Below are 22688 nucleotides of genomic sequence, written 5' to 3' on the forward strand. Positions count from 1 at the left end.
CATGGTACATCTCTATCCCATTCATTTCCCCATCCCTTCTTATCCACCCTCTCTGCTCTTGCAACCCTCCCCCTAACGAAATAAAATTTAAGAGAAAAGAAAGAAAAAAAATTCTCATCATGGAAGCTGTGGCGTGACACAGTGAGTCACGCAGTAAACCCTCTTGTCCATGTATCTTTACTTGCAAGTGTTCATTGCAAAGAGTCATTAGTCTGGTTTGAGGCCTCAGTTTTCACTGATAAGTGGTTATTAAATGGAGATAGCTCCTTGGTTGGGAACATGTATCCATTTCTTTCAGCTCTAGGATCTAATCTGAGGCCTCGTGAATCCTCAGTCACTGACAGTTCATATGTGTTCAGGCCCAGCTGTGTTTTCTATGTAGGCACTTAGTGCTAAGAACTTGCCTTTTAGAGCTCCCTTTACTGTGTCTCATAAGTTTGTGTGCCCTGTATATCTATTTTCATTCAATTCTAAAAAGTCTCTCATTTCTTTCATAATTTCTCTCTCGACCCACTTTTTCTATGTTCAGTTTCTAGGAGTTTATAAGCTTTCTGTTCTTTTTGTTGTTTTGATGTTCAGCTTTAATCCATGGTGGTCTGATAGGATACAAGGCGGTTATTTTGATTTTCTCATATCTGATGAGGCTTGCTTTATGTCTGAGTAAAAGATCAATTTTGGAGAAAGTGACATAAGGTACTGAGAAGAAGGTGTACTCTTCTGTGTTTGAGGGAAATGCTCTGTAAATATCTGCTAAGTCCGTTTGGTTTATAATGTCAGTTAGTTAGCATTTATCTGTTTAGTTTTGTCTGGATGGCTTACCTATTGGCTAATGGTGATAGGATTCTGAAGTCTTCACTATCAGTGTGAGAGTCGATATGTGATTTAAAATGTAGTAGTGATTGATTCTTTTATGAACTTGGGTGGTCTTATATTTGACGCTTAGATGTCCTCTTGGTGAAGTTTTTATTTGATGAGTATGTACTATCCTTGCTATTTCTTCTAACTAGTTTTGTTTGGAGTCAATTTGGTCAGATATTAAAGTGACTATACCAGCTTGCTTCTTAGGTCCCTTTTCTTACCCTGTAGTGATGTCTACCCTTGATGCTAAGTGATTCTCGGTTACAGAAGAAGAATGGAACCTGCTTTCACACCAATTCTGTTAGTCTGTGTTTTTTATTGAGGCCATTGATATTGGGAGATGACAATGATCAATGATTGCTGATTCCTTTTATTTTGTTTTTATTTGTAGTGGTGGTGGTGTTTGTAATGGTGATGTTGCTGTCGTTATTGGTGGTGGTGGTGGTGAATGTATGTGTGCACCTGTTTCCCTTCTTTTGACTTTGCTGGTCTGGGATTATTTATTCCTTATGTTTTCTTGAATATAGCTAATCTCTTTTGGTTGGAATTTTTTTTTCTATCACCTTCTGTAGAGCTGGATGTGTAGATATCTGCTTAAATTTGGTTTTATCATTGAATGTTGTTCCTTCTTCATCTATTATGATGGAAAGTTTTTTGAGGTATAGTATATTGGACTGTCATCTGTGATCTCTTATAATCTGTAGATAATATGTCTAGACCTGAATTAGTTTGAATGTAATGGGCCCCATAAGATCATCGGGAGTGGTGCTGTTAGGATGTTGGAGCAGGTGTGGCCCTGTTGAGGGAAGTATATCACTGTGGGTGGGGGCACGCTTTGAGATCTCCTATTCTCAAGCTATGCCCAGTTTCACAGACCACTTCCTGTTGCCTATTTGTCAGAATATAGAACTCTCAGCTCTTTCTCCAGGACTATACGATAATGAACTAAACCTCTGAAAGTGTAAGCCGCCCAATTAAATGTTTCCTTTTATAAGAGTTGCTGTGGTCATGGTTTCTCTTCATGGCAACAGAAACCCTAAGACTCTGGCTTTTAGAGTCTCCATTGAGAAGTCAAATGCTATTTTAATAGGTCTGCCTTTATATGTTTCTTGGTCTTTTTCTCTTGTAACTTTAATATTTTTTATTTCTTCTGTATGTTAAGTACTTTTATTATTATCTACAAAGGGGATTTTCTGTTCTGATTAAGGAATATTTCTTTTCTGATTCAGTCTATTTGGTGTTCTGTGTGTTTTTTTGTCCCTTGATAGATACTTTCTTCTCTAGGTTGAGAAAGTTTTTCTGTGATGTTTTTTTGAAAACTTTTTCTGTGCCTTAGGCCTGGGTTTCTTATCCTCCTTCTATTCCTATTATTCATATACTTAGTTTTTTTGTAGTGTCCCAGATTTTCTAGATTTTTTTTGTATCTGCAGTTTTTTAGATTTATTATTTTCTTTGACCAAGGTATCAATTTCTTCTATTGTGTCTTCCATGCCTGAGATTCTCTCTGCCGTCTTTTATATTCTGATGGTAGGGCTTGTCTCTGAGATTTCTGTGCAAGTTGCTAAATTTTTCATTTCCAGATTTCCCTCAGTTGGGTTTTCTTTATTGATTGTATTTCCACTTTCAGGTATTGAACTGTTTTATTCATTTCTTTCTAGAAATATTTCTTTAAGGGATTTATTTATTTGTTCTTTAAGGACCTCTATCATATTTATAAAAGCTATTTTAAAGTCCTTGCCTTTTGCTTCAGCTATGTTGCATTTCTCAGAGTCTACTATAGTAGTGTTTCTGGGCTCTGGTGAAGACATATTGTCATGACTCTTATTCATTTTATTTTTACACAGGCATCTATATTTGGAGTGGTTATAATTCTAGGTGCTGGTATCTAGTTTTGTCATTGTTGGGTAGGTATTTTGTGATCGGAGATTTCCTTCTGTATGCTATGAATATGTTTTGTGACCATTAGTTAGTAAATAAGCTACTTTGGCCTATGGCAGGGAAAAACAAAGCTAGGCAGGAAAACTAAACTGAATTCAGAGAGAAAGAAGGTGGAGTCAGGCAGATACCATGTAGCTGCCAAAGGAGAAAGATGCTGAAACCTTACCAGTAGGCCACAGCCTTGTGGAGATACATAAATTAATATAAATAGGTTAATTTAAGATGTAAGCGCTAGTTAGGAATATGCCTGAGCCATCAGTCAAACAGTGTTGTAATTAATATAGTTTCTGTGTGATTATTTGGGTCTGGGCAGCCAGGAAACAAAAGCAGTGTTCATTTACAATTTTGTTCTTTGGTTTCTGTTACCCTCTCTGATTCTAGGAGAATTTGGTGGTTGTGTATTGACTGATAAGGAATGTTTCTGAGATCCTGCTTGGTGTGGTTACTGGGGATTCTGGGTACAATGGGTCTTTAGGTATTGGGAGATGATGGGGATAGGCTGGGGGAATGAAAGGGTCTATAGGAGGGAGGAAAGCAGGGTTCCCCCACACCAGGATCTACTTAGTCCCTTGGGAATGGGGCAGAGAGCGAAGAGAGGTCATTGTAGGTAGTCTGCTATAGATCTGGGGATGAGACTGGGGGACTGGATTTGGAGGGAAGGAAGAAGAGTGAAGATCTGAAGCTAGCCCACCTACTTTGTGGGACTATCTGCTTTACTGGTCTATGTCGCTACTGTGTTGCCAGGAAAGGGCTTGATAGGGGAGCTGGAATAAGAGGACGAATGTGTGAGGGAAGGTTGGAGGAGATCTATGCGGTCTTCTAGAGATGGGGGCGGGGGAGAGGCTGTAGTAGAGATCTATTACAGAGCTGGAGTGAGACTGTGAGATTGCATTTGGAGAAGAGGTGAAGACCTGCAGTTCACAAATGACTTCTTTACATCCACTTCACCCTACAACAGTGGTAGCAACCTGGATGTGTTCCATCTGAAAACTAAAGTACATCTTAAGTCACCTTAGTTGGTTCTGTATTTTTAGACTAGCCTTTCCTCACTTATGCAGTTCACAGTTGACTTTAGCAGTTTGGCAAAAGCCTGGCACGATCAAGCAACTGCAGCACTAGGAACATTCTAGAGAGTTCCATCCGGCCTTGTCTTTGTGCTCCTTACAAAAGGCATCTGAAGTCAGATGCGGCTGAATCTCTTTCATGTTTTCAAAGACTGTACGACTCTCCTCTTTCACAGGCTCACTGTCCTTTCTGCTGGCACTAGGTGCCCTGTTTCCATTTACAAGTCTCAGTATGAATTGAAACCATACTAAGTCAGCAGCTGTGTTGTGGGTGGGAGACTACCCTACTCTCTTTTGTCGGGATCTTCCCTGGAGGCCGCAGGGCTCTCAGTTGGAAGCTCGGACTTGACCCTGGCCATCATTCCCTATTTCTATGCAATCACCAAAAGTTATCAGTTTATCATTCTTAATTTGTTTCAAATCTATCTACCTCTTACCACGCTTCCTGGTCTTGTCTTTATCAACATAAATTTTTAATTTACCATGTTGTTCTGGTTTTGAGTCATTCAAGCCATTTGCTTAAATCTTAAATTTGATAAATATTTAAAAAATTAATCACAGTTTTTGAAAATTTCTCAAGATCTATTTTCCCCATGAAATCAAAGTCAATCCTTGTCTTATGACAGTGACCAGGTGGACCATCTGTGACCTCTCTCTCTCTCTTTCTCTCTCTCTCTCTCTTTCTCTCTCTCTCTTTTTGTTTCTGCTATGGTTTTATTTATTTGTACATTTGTAAGGCAGAATTGAGAAGAAGGAAAGGATGTGATGACTTGAGCTGGATTCAAATCCTAGTCAGGCTAGCCGTGTGAACTCGGGCTAGTCACTTCCTCCCTAACTGGGCTTCTGCACCGGAAACTCCTGGGGAGAGTGAGGTGATCAGAACCGCTTTTCCTTCCTGGGGTGTTTTGAGGATCAAATAAGTTCATGCTGTAAATGTTTAGAGGAATTCTGTTTGTATTTCCTAGTATTACCCATTTGTGTACTGGATACTGGGGCTCATGCTCCTCCTCAGTATGTTCTTGTCTGGGTGTCTGGTGTGTCTCTTTCTGCCCTTTTGCCTTCATAGAGCTGTGGTTCTGCGCATGTCTGCATCTCTCTCTTTCGTATATGACCTGTCTCTCTTGTCTGCACTGCCTGATCTTTATCCTCTGCGTTTCCTGGCACTGTGTTTCTCTCTCCCTTTCCATGACTCTTCCTTTTCCTTCCTTGTCTTGTGCTGTGCCCATCCGTGTCTTTGTCCCATCTCGATTTCTCTACACTTTTAATTTGTTCCACCCACCTCCTGCCCTTAACAGAGCTGGACATTTAACAACCCAAATAAAAACCTCCCGCTTTCATTAAAGTGTTTTCTATTACCTTTTCAAAAATTTATTAAGTTTATGAATACAGTATTCTCTATGGCTCCCTGGGGAGGAGATTCAGATTGTTCTTTGCTTACACAAGCATCTATTGATTTTCTTCCCTGTGGTTCTGTGACCCTTTGGAGGAAAAAAGATTGCTCAGGTGGCTGACCTTTCTTGCTGACCATAGTTAATAAACCATTCATCACCTCCATTGCTCTGCTCTGGCTGGGTCTTCTCCATTTTCCTCTTAATCCAAACTGTGCTTTGATAGGCACAAGATGGAGACAGGGATGGGCTTGTCATGTTCACTGTCCCAGAATAGTCAGTGAATGGGAGATACTCTTGAAGAATGTTTGTGAAATAAATGGATTCCACCTGTCTTTGGAGAGTGGTTCTCAACCTGTGGGTCATGACGCCTTTGGGGGTTGCGTATCAGAGATCCTGAATATCAGATCTTTACTTTGCAATTCATAATAGTAGCAAAAGTACAGTTATGGAGTAGTAGTGAAAATAATTTTTTGGTTGGGAGTCACCACAACATGAGGAGCTGTATTAAAGGATCACAGCATCAGGGAAGTTGAGAACACCTGTCACTCAGCACTTGCCTTGTCCACTAGCAGTTTATATTCTTTATCTTTGTTTTCTGAACTCAATAAATGTACCTCAAACCTGTCTTTTCTCCCCTTTGTACCCTAAACCACTTTCCTGGTGTCAAGCTAATGTTTGAAAACTTCTTAAAAAGAGTATGTGTATGAGTGTTTTGCTCACATGTGTATCTGTATATTATGTATGTGTGTTTTCCACAGACATAAGTGTGTGTGCAAAGTGATGGACTTCTAAAGGATACTTTTGTTTGAGTCTATCATGTGCTCTGTTTTCAGGCCCCATTAATCTTTCTGTCCTCGCTCCTGCTTGTCCTCTTTCTCTTCCACCCCCATCTATTTCCATGGCATATGTATTAATGTATATATATGCATATAATATATATCCCCCACGCACACAGTGAAGGTTCCACACACGAAAGAAAAACATCATTTTTTTTTTCTGGATCTGGCTTATCTCACTACAACAACATACAGGGTTATACCTGTTCCTGGAAATGGCCTACTTTCTTTCTTATTTATGAATCAAACTCCACTGTGTTTGTACACCACATTTTCTGTATCCATTCCCCGGCTGATGGACACCTAGGTTGGTTCCAATTGGCTATTGTTCATGGTGCTGCAATCAACCCAGATGAGCTATGATCTCTGTAGCGTGCTGACTTAGACTCCTTTGGATATATTTCCAGGAGCGGCTTAGCTTGATTACTTCCCTGCTGGTGGGAATGTAAACTCGTCCCTGTTGTGGAAATCAGTACGGAGGTTCCTAAAAAGAAAAACTAAAAATGAAATCATCTAAATGTTTGATTAGAAGGTTTTCTTGCAGTAGCCTGCCAGTCACTTCCTTTCTCTGGTCTCCTGCTGCTTTCTGTCCTCCGATAAAAACGCAATATCGTTCCCAAGCGCAGGCTATTAGTTCCCCAAACACATACTGAGGCTCTCATCTACTGGACCGTCTCAGTGTCTTTGTAAGTTCTTTCCCTGAGCCCCGGGTTAGTGATGGGGCTCTAACCATGTGCTCCTCCCACCAGGGCATCTCACCTCAATCTATATTATGTCAGACAATACCAACATACTAATTACAGCTCCCCCTAGGTAAGCAAGCTCCCAGAAGGCAGGTCATGTTTTATCCATGTTCGTATTTAATAATTTGTAAGTGCTAATTCCCATGACCTTGGTCTCTGAAGATTGCCTGCTGGCTGCCCAGTAAATGTGTGCTGGGTTGCTGCCAGGCACTGACCCTTGTTTAGTCAGCTCCAGCAGCTGTAACAGAATACCACAAGCTGAAGGTTTAAACAGCTCGTATCCCTCACAGTTCCAGAAGCAGGCAGTCCAAAATCAGGATGGCAGCATAGCTTTACTGAGATCAGATTAGGTCCCTTCTCTGGGGAGTACATGGGACCAACTTCATATCCTTACAGCTCCATTTTCATGACCTCAGGTATGCATGGTCAGCTTCCAAAGACTCTTTCTCCTAATACCATCATCTCTAGGGTTGTAGGTTTTTTTTCTCTTTTATTTATTTATTAAAGATTTCTGCCTCCTCCCCGCCACCGCCTCCCATTTCCCTCCCCCTCCCCCAATCAAGTCCCCCTCCCTCATCAGCCGGAAGAGCAGTCAGGGTTCCCTGCCCTGTGGGAAGTCCGAGGACCTCCCACCTCCTTCCAGGTCTAGTAAGGTGAGCATCTAAACTGCCTAGGCTCCCACAAAGCCAGTACGTGCAATAGGATCAAAACCCAGTGCCATTGTTCTTGACTTACATTTTGGGGGATTCATGCATGCACTTGGGTCCCACACTCCTCATTCTGTACCTTGAAGTTTCATGGGTTCACATATCCTTCCCTCATGTTACAGCCTTTCAAATATTCAAAGACAGCTACTGTGTCTCCAGTGTGGATATGACTAATTCACTTGTATCGGTTTTCAATGTGCTCTCTCCAGACAGGTCTTTACTAATGTGCTTTCCAAAGACAAGCCTCCCAACAGACCCTACCCAGCAATCGTGGCTCATCCCAGTAAAAGGTGTCTAGCCTCCTAGCCAGTGTTCCTTTAATTATGCAGCTTCAGGACCACATTCAAGTTTGATAATGACCTACAATGCTCATTTACAGCAAGACATCTAAAATACCTGCCAGTCTCCAGCATTCCCAAAGAGACCTCAGAAATGACTTAGTGTCTGTCCCCCTAGAGCTGAATTCTTCCTTTCTCTCACCTTCCCTGCACCACATCCCTCACCCCTGTACACGCAGGTCCACCTGCAGACACAGAGTTCCCCAATCCTGAGCCATGAGGCCTGTGTGTAAGAAGCTAAGCAGAAATTTCCTGCATGATATATGTGGCTTGAACTGAAAAAAGCCCTTTAAATTCATGTGGGTCACTTTATTTTTAGGAGGTGCTTCCAAACATGAACTTAAAGACTCTAGAACAATCTCTTGAGTCACAGCACTTTAGACTACAGAAGTGTACGCATGTAAATTTTCTATAGTTTCTTTGTGGGGAGCATTAGGTAGGCAGTGGGTTGTAGAATATGGATTTGAGTTTGGGATTTTAATCTCAGCTTTGTCATTTAATACCTTATTATTAACTCCTCCTTGTAATTCTCTTTAATAGTCCCTGAACACTGTAAAGGCAGTGATGTTTTATCCACCCAGCACTAAAGATTTGATAGATACTAAATAGGCACGGGTGAATGGAAGGAAGATTGCTGAACGTGCAAGGCCCAATGAATATGATTTGTGACTTCCTTCACTTGGGGAGCTTGAACTGTCCCCCTCTGCAAAACAGTATTCACTGTGTGCAGTCTGTAGGATCTCTGCTGGACTTAAATTTGGCACAAAGCATTTGGCAGAAGGTGAGACCGCATTAAACATTTGCTGTGCTAATGGTGGGTTATTATTGGTCAGTCAATGAATCGTGTGCTGTCTGTGGCAAGCTGGGGGAGCAACACGAAAGGGGCATCAGATACATTTCTGTTTGTTGTAAATTTAAAGAAATGAAAAGATGGCTGGGCCATCTCAGTGGCTGGGAGGTCTTGCTGCCCTTGCAGAGGACCCAAGTGTGGTTCCCAGTTTCCCCACGGCAGCTCACAGCCTTCCGTGACTGCAGCTCTAGCAGATCAATAGATCAATGCCACCTTCTAGCCTCTGCAGGCTCAAGGAGCAGGCAAACAGAGAGACATTCATAGATTAGAGAGACATTCATAGATTAGAGAGACATTCATAGATTAGAGAGACATTAATACATTAGAGAGACATTCATAGATTAGAAAAAGTTAATTTTTTAAATAAGAAAGTAAAGAGAATACATAGGAGAGAATCAGATGGAGGATTGATTGCTTGCCTTAGGTGAGGGCAAAATGAAACTGGGTTATTAGTTAGCAGGGGTTAGGATGGCAAATAATAAATCCTCTGCATTTCTGCTGATCTTTATGTTTTAAACCTCCTTTCTTAAGATTCTCATTAGAAATAGAGAGAAGGAGCAAAGCCTGGGAATGTAACTCGTTTTTAAGATGTAGAGGGAGCCTGAGCCTTTCTCTCACCCTGAGTGGCCCACACCTCATTAGGGAATCTCACGGAGTAGTAAACAGAAGGGAAGCAAAGGAGCCCTGGGCCCAGGCTGGAAGGTCATTAGTTTGCAGACTGTCCTGTACTGTCCTGTACACTGTCTGCCCTAAGGAGTGATTAACATTTCATGGAGAACTCAAGCAGTATTCCTCTTAGAACCAAAGGAGAATTTTGCTTGAGATTCCATACAAATAAAATAATAAAATAAAACAAATAAAATAGAATAATAAAAGGAAGGGAGCAGCACTTACGATGGAAAGGAAAAGGCATCTCAACCACATTGGAGACACACATTCTTTTATCAAAAGTGTGTATGAGGCCGTCTGAGAAGCAAAGATACATTTGCACATTTTGAGATTCCATCTTTAGAGGTCAAAGCTAAACATCCTCAGCTGGGTTCTCCAGGACCAGCTTGCTCTTTGGAAGCTAAGTGTTGCTGAGAAACTCATGACCTTTCCTGACTTCAGAAAACTGACATGCTCCGAGGGGAGGAGAGGGTGGGCATGCTCTCCTCTCTTTAAATTTTGTATGGAGGAAGTGGCTGCAGGTGGCACAAGCACGAGTTTAGGGCACAGTGACAGGGTCAGCTGACTGTGCTGATTCCGTCCAGGCCTCTGTACCTTCTCCATGGGAAACAAGAGCTCAAGGGTTGCAGTTATATGCAAACAGCTTGGGGCATTTAATATGCATAAGCAGTACAATGGCCTGTAAGGCATGCCTGGATAAGCAAGCAGCAATATGAGATGCTGCCTGCCTGAAATTGTGAGTATCTGTGTCCTCATAGAAATATTTTGAAATGTGTTCCCAAAGAAGAGGCTTAATCCAGAGGCGTAAGAAGCAGCATTTCTCCCTAATTTTTATGTATTCTGATAGACTGGAAAGAATGTCATCAGACAGCTTCAGCCGCGTACAGTCGGCATTTCTTGGTCTCCCCTTCTTCTCTCCCTCCTTTCTTCACTTCTCCTCTCTAAGATTTTACTGTGTAGCCCATGCTGGCCTCAAACCCACCACATAGCCAGGCTTGGCTTGGACTTGTCTGACCTTCTGCCATAGTGCTGAGATTACAGGGCTAGACCAGACTGCTCGGCCCACTTATATACCAGCTGCAGCTTGCTTTCTTGTTGGACTCGCTTTGGATTGCCAGCCCCCAAATAATGACATGGAGACTTATAATTAATTGAGAAAGTTTGGCCTTAGCTTGGGCTTTTTCTCAACAAGCTCTTATAACTCAAACTAACCTGCTTCTATTAATCTATATTCTGCCGCATGACTCAGTTCCCGCTCCTCTGTACTATATGTCTGACTTGTTTCGAGTCTCTCCGGCATCTCCACCTTTTCTTCCCAGAGTCCTCTCTCTCCCCCAAAGTCTTCCTAACTGCTTCTTCCCTAGCTTTTGGCCATTCGGCTCTCTATTAAACCAATCAGAAGGTGCCTTGGCAAGGACACATCTTCACAGTGTACACAAATATTCCACAACAATCAAGCCCCGCTTTTTAGGTCTAAAAATGGGTTTAATAATAATGTCTACCACCCTTTCAGCTGTGGGAACTGAGTGGGATAATGTGTGTCTGCCAATTCTCAGGAAAGTGCACAGGGCTTTACAGGTGTGTGGCTCATGAATCTCGACACTTACTGTAGAAGGCTGTGAAACCTCTCATGGCAGATGGTAAGGAGCCCAGAGGTGAGGTTGTAATTAACATCAGCAAACATTCTCTATTTCTTAATGTGTCCTCGCTTTTCACAAGAAGGGCATAATCAGTAAACCTATCACTGTGGCACATGGTTGGCTTCAGATCACCCCATCAGGACGTCCTGGTTTTAGGTGGATAAGGAAAGGAACAGCAGTTTCTTTGTTGTTATTTTGTGTTGTTTGTTTTCTGGTTTCCTTGGTGATTAGAAGCAGCTTAGTTTTTGGTTACCTCTGGATGCTTTTTTCTGCATAGACAAGCTGGGGTAAAACAAAGTGTGTTCAGTTATCACTCTCTTGTAGACCAGGAGAGGTTTACAAGTCCTGTCAGCCCAAAGGCAGGCATGGAAATGTTACTCTGATGTATTGGTATTTCCCAGGAGAGCAGTTTTCATCATTAGATGTTCATTTTGGTCTTTTGTTTGTTTTGTTTTGAAACAAGGTTTCACTATGCAACCCAGGCTGGCCTTGAACTCTCCATCCTCCTGCTGCAGCCTCCTGAGTGCTTGGATTATAGAAATGGACTACCCGGCTTCCATGCACCATGCACCTAATGATGATCATTTTTATTGTGATCTTCTAAAGAATGTAAAGTCAATAGCTAAACAAACGTGGTACACAAGTGAAACAGAATTCTGTAATAGCAAAAACAGTCTAAAGTGAAAAATAACCACAAAAGTGGTTGCTGCTTGTCTTAGAGTTTTGTTGCTGTGAAGAGACACAATGGCCATGGCAACTTTTATAAAGGAAAACATTTAATTGGGGCTGGCTTAAAGTTCAGAGGTTTTGTTCATTGTCATCATGGTAGCATGCAGGCAGATATAGAAGGAGAAGGAGCTAAGAGTTCCACATCTTGATCCGCTGGCGACAGTGGGTGTGTCTGTGTGTTACAGTGGGTGTAGCTTGAGCATAGGAGACTTCCAAGCCTGTCTCTGCAGTGACGCACTTCTTCCAGCAAGGCCATACCTACTCCAACAGGGCCACACCTCCTAATAGTGCCACCCTATGGGACAAGCATTCAAACACATGAGTCAGTAGGTGTCCATACCTATTCAAACCACCACACCACTGGGGACAGAGGTGTTGAAAGCTGAGTCATAATGAGACCTTCAGTTTGGAGAGATGAAAACAACTACAACAGTCACTATGGACAGACAGACAAACAACAGTGTATATGACTTACAGATATAAAACACTGTATATGACTTACAGATATACAACACTGTACATGACTTACAGATATACAACAGTGTATATTTAGTAAAGAGTTAATTATAGAATCCAGCTGGTGATTACTCAAGTGCTCATTTCTCAACTTCCAACATTCCTGTAAATTTAAAAATGTTATTACAATCCACTTAAATAGTATAATTCCAGAAATACCTATTGATATAAAAAAACACTAATTGGAAACCCTGGTTAACATTTTTTTGTTTTGTAGTATTCTTGTAAACACTGAATATCTTTAATAAATTACTTTTCAAAAGTAAATGCGAATTTATTATATTGCCCTTTCTTAGTACACTGGATTAAGGAGACATTTAAAATGATAAGTACAAATGAAGTTTTGAGTTTGCAGAGTGACAAAGGAATTGTTATCAAATTAAGTTTATAATTAAAAACTACTTAGTATTTTTATTTCCTTTGTTTTCATTCTCTTGTTTTATTTACTTTGGTTATCTTTATGAACTTTCTTCTAGAAATGTTAGATCCTAAGGGACGGAAAACAATAAGCAGCTAACAGAAATCAACTAAGAAGAGCACAGCATTTTTATGAAGGAAGTTGCCTGACGAGTGCTGTAGGAGGCCTTGACCTTGAGAACAGGTCATTTTACCTGCACGTTCCATTCACTGAGAATTCCTGGAATTCGGGAGGGGGAACTTTTAAATGAGCACAACACGTCAGAGCATCATGTCAATTCAAAAGCACAAAACTCAGTAGGAATGTGTCTAAAAGTGTGTCCCGAAAATAAACGTGGAATTGGAAAAGACCCATTATAATGACTCTTACCACAGCCAGGTCCCACTTAGAGACATTGTGTGTGGTCCCAACTGTATGCATATTTCATAAGTGATATGGAAAAAAGACAAGTTTCAAGAGTGATAAGATGATGAAAATAATGGAAAATGGGTGCTATTCAGAGAACACAGAAAGAAGAGGAAATTCTGCAGACTCTCACAAGGCTGAAAGGTTAATCGGGTGCTTGGTTTCCATGTTCAGTTACTCTAAGAGTTCCTATGAAAATGGACAGAGAAAACAGACCTCAGCAAAAAGATATCTTTGTTGTATAAATAGAAGTTTCTCCTGGCTTTAAGATTTCTTAATAATCCTGGAATAATTATTAAGAAATGCTTTGCCATCAATGTCCCTAAAGCATTACATAACAACATGTAAGTTATGAAATTTTGACATTGTCCTGGAATAATTATTAAGAAATGCTTTGCCATCAACGTCCCTAAAGCATGACATAACAACATGTAAGTTATGAAATTTTGACATTGTCCTGTGTTATAATAACCGGGACTTCTAAATGTATTGAATAGTAATTGATGTTTTTCTGGAATTTCTTTTGGAATGGCCACCCGAATTCAAAACTCTCAAAAATCATTGTACTCATCGATTGATCTCAAATAAATGGTTATATGTTATTATGTAGGTGACTGCAATCCTACTCAAACTAGTTTTTATATTTTTGTAATTATTACACAACAATTGATAAGTTCTACTTTTATTTATTACATTGTTTCCATTATCTCATCCAACTGTTTTCTCGGTCTGCATTAAGGTTTTGATACACATCCTCTCTAAAGTCCTTGAACATACTCAGAATTGCCATTTTGAAGTACTTGTCTCATGTTTCAGCTGAGTTGCTTTTCTCAGGATCCATTACAATAGGCTTCATGGTCCACCAGACTCTCCCTGCAGCACTTTTCAGCCATTCTTCCTAACCCATCTTCATCCCTTTGTGACTCCCTGCCAACATGCAGAGCCACTCTCTACCCACAGCCACCACACTTAACTAGTGTGTATCTGGGGAGGCATGTTGATTGACTGTCCATTTATGTGTTTTCGCGCTGGGATCTAGGCATCCGGAGTTGTGGTGGTTGAGGTACATCTTGATGTAGATATCAGGTTTCACCTTGATGGTGGGTCTACTGTTCTTGGTCCCAGCCACGGTGGCTGTTGTGAAACCTTGTTAGACAATGATTCTGCGGGTTGGTTGGAAAGTCACAAAGGAATGGAGATGGCATCAAAGGAAGGGCTGAAAGGGGATCTGGGAAAGAACTAGGAGGACCCTGAGTCTTCATTATAAGGCCAAGTCCCAAGGGGGCAGAGGTGGGCTCGGAGGAGGAGCTCAGGCAGGCCTATTACAAAACAATGGTATAATATTTTTCTTTATTATCCTTGAGAGATCCGTTTCAGATCCCACCCGGCTATGACTGTCTGAAACTCCAGATAATGCTAGGCATTATATATTATTATATATATGTGAATAATATATGTGTATGTTATGTGTGTATATAGTGCATGTATGATAGATATGTATATAAAGAATATATGACATAGTATTATGTATGATATATGTACATTATATATGCACACACATGAAATATATGGCATATATACATACTATATATTGAATTACATAGTATATATGTATAGACACATTGTTTATGTATATTACATATATATGTATATAGATTGTTGTGCACATATATGTTTAGTTTATAAGTTAGACACAGTAAGAGATTAACCACAGTAACTCATGATAAAATACAGTTTAAACTGGGGCTAAACAATTGTCATCATTAAGGCATCACCCAGCCCCTGCAGGAGCAGATGCAGAGACCCACAGCCAAACATTAGGTGGAGTCAGGAGAACCCTGTAGAAGTGGGGAGGGAGGATTGCAGGAGTCAGAGGGGTTGAGGACACCAGGGTAACACAGCTTACAAAATCCACTAAGCAAGGCTTGTAGGGGCTCACGGAGACTGCAGCAAGAACACAGAACCTGTATGAGTCTGGGCTATGTCCTCTGCATATGCCTGATGGTTGCATATCTTGGTGCTCTTGTGGGACTCCCAACAATGTGGATGGGTGTGTCTCTGACTCTTTTGCCTGCATTTGGGATTGGGATTCAGCTATGATATGAGGGTTTGTGCCCAGTCTTATTGTATTTTATGAGGCCATGTTCCGTTGATATCCCTGGGAGACCTGCTCTTTTTCTTTTAAAGAGAAACAGGGGAGTTGATCTGGGAGAAAGAGAAAGGCTCTGGGAGGAATAGAGGGATGTAAAGTACAAGAGAAAAATAAAGGTAAAAAAAAAGTCAATAAAGAACTTGGACTAGGGAGATGGTCCTATGCTCTACCAGAGGACCCAGGTTTGATTCTTAGTACCCACATGGCTATTCACAGGCATCTGTAACTTCAGTTCCAAGGAACCTGATGCCTTCTCCTGGCCTCTGCAAGTACTGCATGCAGGTGGTGCCCAGACATACATGCAAATAAAACATTCATATGCATAAAAATAAAATGTAAAAAATTAAAAATGCAACAAATAACAATGTTCTTACTAAAGTTATGTGAAATGGCTCATCCTCTTGAAATTAGCTTGGAGCAGAATTTCCGGTGGGTGACTGAAACCTCACAGAGCATAGCAATGGCTAAGGGACCACAACGATGGATTCTCTCACTTCTCTGTTTCTCTTGGTAATCTAATCGCAAGTTAATCTCTGCAACTGTTGTGTTCAGAACTCTTACCTCTGTGAAGTGGGTTTCCACCTGAAGGTGTGCATCCCACGGGTCACCATCCTCCCACCCGGGGCTGCAGAGGAGTGATGTCACCTCAGTGCCTGGTCTGTCTTCCTGCTGAAACACAACAGCCCAAATTCCTTTGCGCTGTATCCATTGTCATGTCCGTGTTTGGTGTCTTCGTCGTATTCCTCGGCTTATTCCTTTATTCTCATCCACTGTAGGGCAAAGCTGGCTTCCTGTTGTGACGCAGTTCAGACCTTCGTGGTTTCCCAGAATAACACTCCAATGGGGACCAACATGAGCTATGAGGTGGAAAGCAAGAGGCAAATCCCCATCCGAGAGAACATTTTCCAGATGTTCCCAGTGGTGAGTAAGGCTGGTTTGAGGTTGTAACTAATGAATGAGTCTTTTAAAGCTGGTGTGCTATCTTATGGCAAATGAGACATGTATAGTGGTGGACCTGCCAGAGTCCAGTTCTTTTATTTTTATGTTTCGCCACTTTGAGACTAAACTCAGGACCTTGCTCATGCTTGGCAAGGGCTCTACCTCTGAGCTACACCCCCTGTCCCTATGGAAGCAATTCAGAACGCAGTGTGGCTCCCTAAGAAGAGAGTTACTTAAATGATAAATTCTTTGAGCCATCCATGCCCCCAGACTCTTCAGTGAATGAGCTGAAACACAACATTTCAGGGCTCTATTGATTGGGGCTGGGGTGGTGATTTCAGGGCTCTATTGATTGGGGCTGGGGTGGTGATTTCAGGGCTCTATTGATTGGGGCTGGGGTGGTGATTTCAGGGCTCTATTGATTGGGGCTGGGGAGGTGACAACCACATTTTGTCTAGGATCAGACTCTTTCGGTTGTCATTTTGGATGACTAAGCCCATCCTCGTACAAAAGGCTTACGTGACTTACTTTAGTGACGTCACTATGTAAGACTTCATGGACAATTCATGTAACATCCACAAGACAAAGTATATTGTCTGCTGTGTCCGCTGCTGTATCCCAGGCTCCTAGAACATTTCCAAGCGTATATGTACACTCTCTACATGTCTGTAAATAAGCATGTGTAAATGACATGTCCTCTGCTGCTCGGCACAGTAAGAAAATGTAATTTTCATGTACTGCAAGTACAAAATTCAGGGAGACTTTTGTCATGAAAAACACTTCATTCCTTATAATCATGAATTCAGAGATGTCTTCCTTATGATGTTTAAAAGCCATTAGGTCAAACTGATATGATCAGATGGGATCTCTGTATCTGTGCAGCTTTCTATCTGTAGATAGGGTTTCATAATTCATTTTGCCTTTGTTAGATGTTTGACTTCTCAAAACTAGTTTTGTGCGGCTTATGTAAGTTAACTCAATATTTTTGTGTTACAATTCAGAGAAAGAATAATTAGTTGAGAATAAATGAGAAATAACTTGAAAATGATAGAGAAAAATGCTGCAAATTTTCTAGATGAAAAGGACAGAGAAGTTTCTCATGAAGCAGAGAAGATTTTTAAAAATAAAGATAAATTTGCTGTTTAGAAACAGTTAACCAAAGAATGCAGTTTGTTATAAATAAGTGTACCTCAAGAAAGTTTAAGAAAAAAATCTTTGTTGCATTTGGTAGTTTATGCATGCAATTCCTGCACTTATAGGTACAAGGTTCTGAGTTTCATCCCCTAACTCCAATTACAGACCAAAACACCCAAAGCAAACAAGACCCTTATGAAGCCATTCGTGGGATACATTGAAACCATGCTAGTAACTAAGTGTTGCTCTGCCCATGGGAGGCCTAGGATAGCCGAGCGGCATCTCTCCCTCCAGGCACACCTTGCTTTCTGCTGCCCAGCTCAGAGATGCTGTCTTTCACAGAGCATGAAAGATGATGAAAGTTGATAATTCTGTTTATTGACAACTGCACTCATTTCCAACTACCCTGATTTTTGTTTGTTTTTGGTTGGCAAACAGGAAATTCTGCTGGGTGACCTGGGTAAAACATTGTCACCATGTGTTGCTTCCTTTTTCCCCTTTCATTGCTAGAGATCAGGATGGAGCAGACCTCCTCCCAGCCCTCCTTCCCATGGTCTACATTGTGTCCCCTGCTCCTCTGTGCCCACACCTCCTAGGACCACCAGGCATGGAGCAGCTTGCCATAAAACTTTTCCATCAAAAAAAGTGAAGTACTGCCTCCAAATGCTGGTTTGTTTTGGGGAACATTGAAGTTTGTATTTTATTTCAGCTCCCACTGAACACCGGTTCACCAAACCTATGGCTGTGTCTTCCCAATTGACCAAGAAACCAGAGAAAACAGTCATTATTTTGAGGGCTTAATTTGACATGTGTTTCCCTTAGTAATCTTTTCAATTGTACCATAAAGAGTGTATTTGCAGTATTGCGTTCCATCCTGTCTATAAAACTCAGAATTTACTAAAAAAAAACCATGGAGTCAAAACTCTGGAGCCATCCTGGACTTAGATTTCAAAAATGAGAAATAGCTTTCACTATCCGGGAAGCATTCATTAAAAGCCGGGCACGACAATGGCCTTCTGGATAGACAGGGATGAACCGCATCATGAACATGCTAATCCACTCACTCGCTAATTGGACTGGGCAGGGGCTTGGACCAGCCTACCTGGGTCACAAGCCCAGTTCTGCTTGTCCAGCGCTGTTGCTTCAGCTGATTGGTCTACATTTCCATCTTTAAAACACTCACAGTGGCTGTGTGAGCTAAATCTGCTAGTAAGTTACGCATGTGGAACAATGCCTCTCATACAATAAATACAATGTGGCAATTAAAACCTAAAGACAAGCTTACAGAAAACTCTGTGTGCCTGTTGGGCATTTCTCAGAGGCAGTGTCATGAAGAGGTGGCAGTGATGGTGGCTCAAGGGTCTTCGAGCACTTTGAGGAGCTCAGAACTCCTAGGATCTTGCCAGAGGAGCCAGTGACTTTGCTCTGGGGATGGCGGGGTGGCGCCTTGGTTCTGTAGCCTCTCCCATACTCTTTGGTTTAGATACTAACATCATGGCCAATTTTCTGTTGCTGGTGATTTAACTGCCAGCTCACAGAGTTGCTGAGTGTTTTCCAGTCATCTCTTGCGATGTCAAATGAGCCAACTCTAACACACAAATGGGATTGCACTAGGGGGGAAGCCCTGGACCAGCAAGTGCTTATCGAAAGCTCACTATGAGCACTGCATTAATCTAGCTCTGGGGTAAGAGATGAGGGGGAATGAAAAATGAAGACACATGTTCTCTGCCTGTGAGGATGTACACTACAGTGGAAGGGACAAACAGATCTCAACACTTTGGTGTGTGTGCAAAGCCTAGGACACTCTTTTATGTGAAGGGAATAGATCAGCAAGAGAAACATGTATGTCGAATGGCAAGGTTTTATTTTATACGAGGAGGATGTGGGGGAAGTGGGCAACCCTTTAGGGTAAACAGTATGGGTGAGTCCTAGAAGGGAATAAAAGAAAATGTCAGACTAGAGAGTCCCCAAAGCACACTGATGGTCATCTGTAGGGTTGGCCTGTGTAAGTCCAGTGACTTCACTGAGCCTGCATGTCTAAGGATTAGTGAACCAAAGAAAGTATTGATAAATTATCTTTAATTCTACACATTAAAGTTACAGATTTAATGCTGTTTCCCAACTTCTTTATTTTCTCTCTTTTTAACTCTGAACTGCTCATGTTTGGTGAAAATACACAATACATGATTTTCTCATTTTTCTTTAATTTCTTTATGTAGTATGATATGTCCATGGAAGGTAGGGGAAGATATATCAGGCATCCTAGGCCACTCTCAGTTACATAGTGATATTGAACCCAGACTCTGTTACTCGATAAAATAGCTTCAACATAAACATTGTATTAAGCCAGGTGGTGATGGCACAAGCCTTTAATCCCAACATTTGGGAGGCAGAAGCAGGCGGATCACTGTGAGTTTGAGGCCAGCCTGGTCTACAGACTGAGTTCCAGGACATCCAGGGCTGTTATATGGAGAAACTCTGTATTAACTAAAAATTTATATTGTAGTTTATATTATAAGAATATTATTTTTGACTTATATTTTATTGCATTTATGTAGTGTTTATTCCTCCCAAGAGAAATGATACAAACTTACATGATGTTTTTTAATTATAATAAGTTGATCATATGCTATGCATTTATTTATTTAATTAATTAGACATTGCATGTGTTTAATGTATGGTATATGTGCACACATATACAAGGGCACTCATATACAAAGAAACTAGCACCAAATGTTGGGTGCCTTCCCCGATTTCTGTGCACCTGCTGTTTTGAGACAGGCTTTTGTGGAACCCAGAGCCCACAATTTCAGTTAGACTGGCTGGCCCACAAACTGGAGCTCCCAGAATGCACCTGCCTCCTCCTACCCAGGTTCGACTATAGGCATGTCTCTGGATTTGACGAGGGAGCTATGGACTTCTAAGCACACATGAAAAGTTAAATTTCTGAGATCCAGCTGATGATAACATGATTTCTTTTTTTCTTGGGGGTGCTGAGAATTAGATGGTGTCAACTTAGCCACATTGTAGCCTTGGTTTTAATTTTCAAGCAACTGTGTCATGAATGGTTTCTGCTCTCTCCTGCTAGTCCCAGCCTTTTGTGAACTACCCTTATAACCAGTGTGCCGTGGTTGGCAATGGGGGAATTCTGAACAAGTCTCTCTGTGGAGCGGAAATTGATAAAGCTGACTTCGTTTTTAGGTGAGTCTTATCAAGATGCTTTCTTGGACGCCAAAGGTCCAAGGGTAATAGAAACAACCTATGTGTCGAGTTTTGCCTTTGTCTTTGTGATTGTATTGCTAGCATCTACAAGTTACCCAGGTAGACTTTACTGGAGGTCACAGGACTCACGAGTCCCTCAGTTTGTCCATGTCAGCAACACAAGGATATGCAAGAAGTAACTGGATGGAATCGCAGTGAAAGGTTTGGGACTGCAGGGCTGATTAGAGGCTTCAGCCTGCAGGCGGGTACCACGGTTCCCTTGGAAAGCCTCCCAGGAGGGGCATTTCTCTGTTCTGACAAACCAACGTAGGGGCGTTTGTTCTTCAGTCGCACTAGGAAAGATGCTGACCTAGACTTTGTATAGTCACACACAGCACCGTGTTCCAGCTTGAGAGTTAGCTCACACTGCGCATCTGCTCAACGCTGGTCTGGTAACACAGTTTTGTCTGGATACAAGGTAGTCTATAAGAACAGACACAAAGTTGATTTCTGTGTGTGCTTCATGTTAGTGACCACTGACTCATCTAGCTGTAATGTGACTTAAAAGAGGGAGCAGCAGGTGTCTGCTTCTTTAAGTTCTGGGAGCATCGATTTTGGACATCAAGGCCCTTTGGTCCCTACGGATTGATGATACTTGCTCTACATATTGACAACTACCACAAAGGAGGTTCCCAAACAGCTCCTCCCGCACGCTCAGCTGGTGTTGGTGATTTATATTCATGGTAATTACACAGCACCTGATCTTATGGTCCAGAAATTACTGAACACTCATTGAATTCATGATGGAACAGTTTTCACACTTTTCCTGTTTTACTTTGACATGGCCTGGGTCATGGAATGGGTCAGCCATTGTTCACATTCTCAGTGTTTGTGTGTGGTGGGGGAATCACAACGAAGATAAATAATGGTTCATGTAATAGGCTTTTTATAGACTTAAAATTCCCCAAACATCTGTGGTGGGTATTATGCAAAAACATTAATTTGACTTTATAGCAGCCATAGAAAGAACAGCTTAGTCTTAAAGTCTAGGAAAAAACTCTCAGCAGTTATTTGATTGATAACTTTAGGACAAGGCCCAGATTTCCAGGTTCTACTTTAGCTGATGCTAGGACTTTTCTGAACAGACTCTTTCTTCTGAAGTTGGCCATTCAAACTGAAATAAAACCTAGGGCTACATATGGCTGGTGTCATTAAAATGTATTTAGTTTTTAAGCCTGTACTTCCTTTGCCTATGCTTGTTGGTTACAGATAGAAGTTGCCCATTTGTTTTCATTTGAGACATTGGGATACAAATTTAGTGTATAAGGAACAAGCATGGCCATAACTACATTATATAGTAGGCTATAACTGTACTGTTACATCTGTGTATGCATTTTATATAAATATTACACACATATTATACACATATGTATATGTGTGTGCATCCTGATGTTTTCCATAAAGTCTCCTGTTATATTAGAAAGCACTTTTAAGCCTGGCATGGTATCTCATGCATGTAATCTCAACGGTTGGGAGACTGAGGCTGAAGTGTCTTGAGAACTTAAGGCCACCCTGGGCTGCAGAGTGCACTCCAATCAACTTGGGCTACAAAGTAAAACCCTGTCTCAAACAACAGCAAAACCACTCTGGATTCTTCAAAAGAATGTCTGTCTGCCTGTGACTTGTTGCAGGAGGCCACTGTTAAGGTCCTTCTGTGGCCTCCTATCTATAATGAATACATATTTTTGATGTATATTTTATAGCAAAGTGAGAAGTACATATTTCATTTATTACTGTGTTTTGTAGGGCATGGAGCACAGTCCTGCGCCTTATCCATATTACAGATGGTGTCAGCTGTATACAGTGCTTTTGTGGGCACTCAGTACTTCCCTCCCATGCTCTCCTTTAAACAGATGTTCTAAGTGAAATTTAAAATATATTCCCTTTTTTATGTCATTGGAATATATCAAAATCAGTATCTTTCATGGTTTTCCAATAAAATAATTAGTACTCTTGTGATGGAGGAGGGTCATTTGTCTTTCTGATGCTTTCATTGGTTAATTAATAAAAAAAAAAAAGCTGCTTGGCCTGATAGGACAGAATTTAGATAGGCGGAGTAGACCGAACAGAATGCTGGGAAGAAGGGAAGTGAGCCAGTCG

At 41.3% G+C, this 22688-nt stretch overlaps 1 protein-coding gene across 1 annotated transcript in view; it reads left to right on the forward strand.

Annotated features, from left to right (window-relative positions):
- Nucleotides 1-22688, forward strand: part of St8sia6 (ST8 alpha-N-acetyl-neuraminide alpha-2,8-sialyltransferase 6) — a 134792-nt gene that overhangs the window by 107584 nt on the left and 4520 nt on the right. The window contains exons 5-6 of the mRNA XM_057787672.1: nucleotides 16031-16175; nucleotides 20416-20528. Coding sequence (XP_057643655.1) covers nucleotides 16031-16175; nucleotides 20416-20528 — 258 coding nt within the window. The remainder of the gene's footprint in view (nucleotides 1-16030; nucleotides 16176-20415; nucleotides 20529-22688) is intronic.

The sequence above is a fragment of the Chionomys nivalis genome, chromosome 13 (assembly GCF_950005125.1).
Source record: "Chionomys nivalis chromosome 13, mChiNiv1.1, whole genome shotgun sequence".
NCBI lineage: Eukaryota > Metazoa > Chordata > Mammalia > Rodentia > Cricetidae > Chionomys > Chionomys nivalis.